A 5,000-nucleotide genomic window follows, 5' to 3' on the forward strand; every position below is an offset into this window, starting at 1 on the left:
CCACCTCTATGATTGTGCCCCTGACGGATCAATTAGCTCTGCATAACAAGGTGGGTCCTGTGAAGTCATCCTTCAGCCTGAGTTGAAGCCAGGAATCTTTTGAGTTTCCCCCCACTACTGAAGTGCCATTTAGCAAAGCAGTGGATTAAAAAGTTGTTTCTCAGAAGTAAAAGTTTGGTTGGAATCAACGCTTTTTAAAAAAAGACCACAAACAACACCACAGTGACCACAGTGATGCGTTTGCAGTGAAACTGCGAGGATGGTCAGGAACACAGGGGGGAAGCAGCGCTGTCCAGCTCAACACTGCCCCCTGGTGCAGAGAAGGGTGACACTTAGAAAGAGGCAAGAGCTGAGAGTGAGTTTAGCAACTGATAATAAACTCATTTTTGTGTTAACGTAGTAGCTCATGTCTCATTAAAGCCACTTTTACTTTAAACTGTGATATAACTAAGTTTAATTGAAACAGATGTTAGTCTACTTCTCGCATCCCTGATGTACATCTGCCTATTCTGCATATACATGCGGCATATTAACGCTGTAATTCTGAAAAGATCACAATGGCTAACTGCACATCTGGAGAAATGTATGAGTATTTATAATCCCATCTGTGCACCACGACATTTTTTTAAATGTCCCTGGTAGACGCTTTCCATGGCGGCTGCTTGAACCTGAACATGTTATATCTTCATAATTACGCAGTGTTTTCATCTGTTGAAATGATTTATTTTCATAACATATTTCAGCCTCTCACCTTGCCTTTTTCTTACCTCTATCCGATTCTCTCTGTTGCTGACCCAGTTTTCACGCAGGGATCATTAAAGTTTCATCTCATCTATCAGCTGGCAAACACTTGACAGTAGCTGCCAAAATCCATTAAGCTGCCAAACCAAGCTTCACCGGCCAAACTAAATCTGGTTTGTGCAGACTGGGGGAGCGTGGTGAAAACAGTAAGGTCACGGGTGTGAGCCAGACATAATTAACCCAAAACTTTGAATGCTACGTGGTGAGGAGGGCCAAGGGCATTTGAGAGTGCTATAGTCGTTTCCTGCAGGTATTGCATTAAAGTGATTGGCTTATTTATTGCTGAGTAAGCCAATTGGCTCCTGTTCATAATCTAACATCTTACGCCTGTGCAAGAATGTCTGCATAAGAGCCTTGTATTTCTTCTTATAACCTGATATTTATGCTACATATTTCATTATGCGTTAGTTTTAACTGTACAAAGCAACGTTTTTATAAAATGGAACAACAAAGTTAACTGCAAAGCAGTGAATTCCCACTAAGTTCTAGCACAGTGATCAATATAATACATATTTACGAGCATATTGACAACATGTTGGGGTATACTCATATTGCCCCTAGATGTCAAATGATGAAAGTGTTTGAAATCACAGATATTTAAGATGTAGCATCATCTGCAACGAGTTTAAGGATGAAAGTTGATTCAAAGGATTCATAAGGATGTGAGTAGATGCTTGAATATAAATGTATGAACAACACTCTTGATGAAACACTGTTGTAATAGAAGTGGGTTCTGACTGTGGAGGCCACAAGAGAAAATCCCTCATGGTGTCAAGTGAATGCTACAGGCATTAATTACGCTGCTATTGATGGATTAAAAAAAGGGAACGGCTGGCAAAAATGTTCATTTTTCAAAAATATTTAACTATATTCCACAAGCACTTAGGGTGTCGGATTGTTGGCAGCAACTAACTTACCGGTGGCCAGGGTGGTAAAGAGCCGAGGTGATGCCGTGGGAGTAGTGAGCGGAGAAACTGAAGCTGTGGTTCTCTTGGAAGTTCTGATTGGTTCCCACACTGAGAGAGAGAAAGAGCAGAGTCACATGACGAGTCACCTATAATTAAACTCTGGCACATAAACAATCAAAACATGAACACTTACGTGCAAAATGTTAATGGTGCGACAAAGCTGTTTTGGGGAAGATGACGGAGCAATTTAAATCCCGGCTGCAATTAAAGTGAGACATGGCTAAATATATAATCTAATTTAAGTGGGCAATCTAAATCAGATTGGTATTAGAGGAGATGTCTTGTCATTTGAGTGGACATATCTCATTGGGGAAATGTTTTCCTGCCAACTGAACTGTACATAGAGAGAATGAGAAAGGGAGGGAACGAAAGCACATAAAAACAGTTCGACTTCCTCCAGACGTTTAGCTGTGTATGTCACCGTCAAGCGCAGTGGTGGAAGTAGTACTCTTTTTACTGAAAACAATACTCAGTTGTAAAAAGTAAAATTCCAAATCTTACTTAAGTAAAAGTACAAAAGCATCAAAATATGCTAATTATTGAATTACTCCTGCATTTTATCTTAATTTATGATTATATATTAGTTTATTTATTGTTTTTTTTATATTTTCAGCTAATAATCTGAATCTGTAAAGTGTCAAGTGAATAAAGCTCTCAGATAAATGTAGTAGAGTAAAAAGTTAAACATTGGCTTCCAAAATGTAGTGGAGTAAAAGTACAAAGTAGCATAAAATGACCATTTTGAGGTGCTTTACCTGAGTGTAGTACTTCAGTAAATATACTTCATTAAATTCCACCACTGGTAAAGTGTTCGTGCGTATGTGAGCACACGCACACACGCAGAAGTGCTGGCACAGGGCAAGTAAGCGAGATGACTTACTGTCAAGGCTCAGCTATAATTCTGAAATTCTAATTCAAAGCGTCATATGAAGAGGAGTGAGTCTGAGATCCATTCTGAAAATGAATCTCTAAAAAAAACAGGGCAGCATTTTCAGAGTAAATCTGGAGCAAATGTCTCCCACATCTTAATTACCTCTTCACACACATGCACACAAACACACATACACACACTCTGGTGGCTTAAAAAAGGCAGCTAACACCATTTATCCGCCTGTAATAAAAAAAAGTACTTCATCATTTTCTTGTTTTCTGCAAACATCCCCTGTGCAGAAGTCAAGGGGAAGCCGTGTGCAGGATGTCGTCCCATCAAGATTCAATACACATGCGCAATCTCATCCCGTGAGTGTCAGCGCATTGAGGCTGTGACAGCAGCAATCATACAGTGAAATGGGAAATCTCTGAAATAATGCCATATTAAATAATGCTAAATAAAAAGAAAAAAGGGGAAGGTGTGGGCAGCCATGAGCAAAAGCTCACATGCGGACTCTGGCAGGTCCGAGCGCACAGACTCAGAAGTCATTAATCAAATATTTAAAATGTGTATTTGGATTGGCATGTAGGGGAAATGGTGTGCAAAGAGAGGTATCACTCCACCTAACGTTTACATATGGAGAAGCAAGCGGCGGCAAACCTCAACACACGCAGGGTGCAACATCCTATAAAGATATACAGTAGTACAGAGTATACAGTACATGCATTTAAATCAGATGATGATAAAGCAGATGCTCTCGTCTGCGTGGGAACTTTACTACAGCGATACACAGGAAGGCCAGTGTAGAGGAAGAAAACTGGAAAAGCCAAATGTGTTGATGTTGTTGTTGTTGTTCTTTGTTTTTACTTTTAGAGTGACTGCATATCACCTTGTACAGTACATGTGTACCACTTGCTTCCTCGTTCTTCTCATCTTTTTAAATACGTCGGTTGTCTGGTTTTCGGTGAGTTTTGGACGTGATTGGCCAGGGGTTCCCAGAGACCGCCGAGCCCCTCATCGACAAGGAGCCACGCGCGGCATGTCAGTTGACGTGTAAAAAGATAAACGCAGTTGACATTTAGGTTGACGAGTAAGCTATGAAACAGAGGATGCATTGTTACCTCCGCCAGGGTTTGTCTGTTTGTCAGCATGATTACGGAAAAACTACAGACCCGATTTTCATGAAACTCGGTGGAAGGTTGAAGCATACGCCAAGGAAGGACTCGTGAAATTTTGGAGCGGATGAGAATCACGGGGCGGATACACTTATTATGTTTCCCTTGGCGGAGGTCTGCGCTCTCCGAGTGGCCTTCTAGTTCAATAAAAAGTTGGAATATACACAACTTAGTATTTAAAATCTGAAAATAATAAAGCATACCAGAATGGCTCCGAGTGTCCATGTGAGCCTGATCTGAAATAATGCTGGAGGTGAGAACCACTGCGGGTCATTTAGTTAAGATATTGTGCTTTGAGAACCTCTTTAGGTGCATTAGTTAAGAAGTTGCGTCTCTCACCTGACCAGGTAACTCTTGAGCCCGCCACCGTATGTGATAACGAGCAGCTCGGCTGACCATTGAGCGCTGGCTGTGTACTCCAGGAACATCAGGCCCGCCACTGCACAACTGAAATCCCCAGGAAAACTCACCGCCTGGCACAAGACGAGGAGAGGAAAAAGAAAAGTCAACGGCAGTGCGAAAGTGACGGATGTAAATTATAGAGGAAATCAAAAAGAAGTTGAAAAATGTGTAGAATTATCTTTTCAGTTTGTGCCCTCACCAAGTTTTTACAAGGACACACAACAAAGATGCATCACATCAGCGGCAATTGTTAAAGAACATAAAATAGACAGAGAAAAAAAAGATTTAGAAAGAAAATGATGCGCGAGGGAAGGCAGGGAACAAAAGATAAGAGACGGAGAAAGTGAAAGAGAGATGGGGGAGGTAGGGAAGCAACATATTTCATTTTTCTTTCATCCGTGCATACTTTGTCAAATTGACTTTTTTTTATCATCTCCTCCAGAAATAGCAGCAAGTCACCGGAGTGTGCACAGCAGAGCTGGGAGGAGCTGGTATAAGTGTGCAGACACACATACTGTAGCTACATAACAAAGTAGAGTTGCACTAAAAGGAATAAAGATCACCGACGGCTGGGGAGAAGGACGAGTGTCTGCGCTCATCAGCTCTGACAGGGCGGATAGAGGAACGGAAGGAGTGATGGATAGAAAGGGAGGAAGGATGTGTAGCACACAGAGGGCATTAAAAGTGAGGGGGAGCGGCAAACTTGAAATGGCAGAGCGAGGAGAGACAGACATGCAATGAGAGAAATGCTCGACGATTGAAGGAGAGGAGGATCTCGGGAGC

At 41.6% G+C, this 5,000-nt stretch overlaps 1 protein-coding gene across 1 annotated transcript in view; it reads right to left on the reverse strand.

Moving 5' to 3' along the window:
- nbas (NBAS subunit of NRZ tethering complex) overlaps positions 1-5,000 on the reverse strand; it is a 152,932-nt gene that overhangs the window by 137,696 nt on the left and 10,236 nt on the right. The window contains 2 exon segments of the mRNA XM_029462672.1: positions 1,719-1,817; positions 4,155-4,288. Of these exon segments, the coding sequence (XP_029318532.1) occupies positions 1,719-1,817; positions 4,155-4,288 (233 nt within the window).

Source organism: Cottoperca gobio, chromosome 24 (genome assembly GCF_900634415.1).
Source record: "Cottoperca gobio chromosome 24, fCotGob3.1, whole genome shotgun sequence".
In the NCBI taxonomy this organism is placed as follows: Eukaryota; Metazoa; Chordata; class Actinopteri; order Perciformes; family Bovichtidae; genus Cottoperca; species Cottoperca gobio.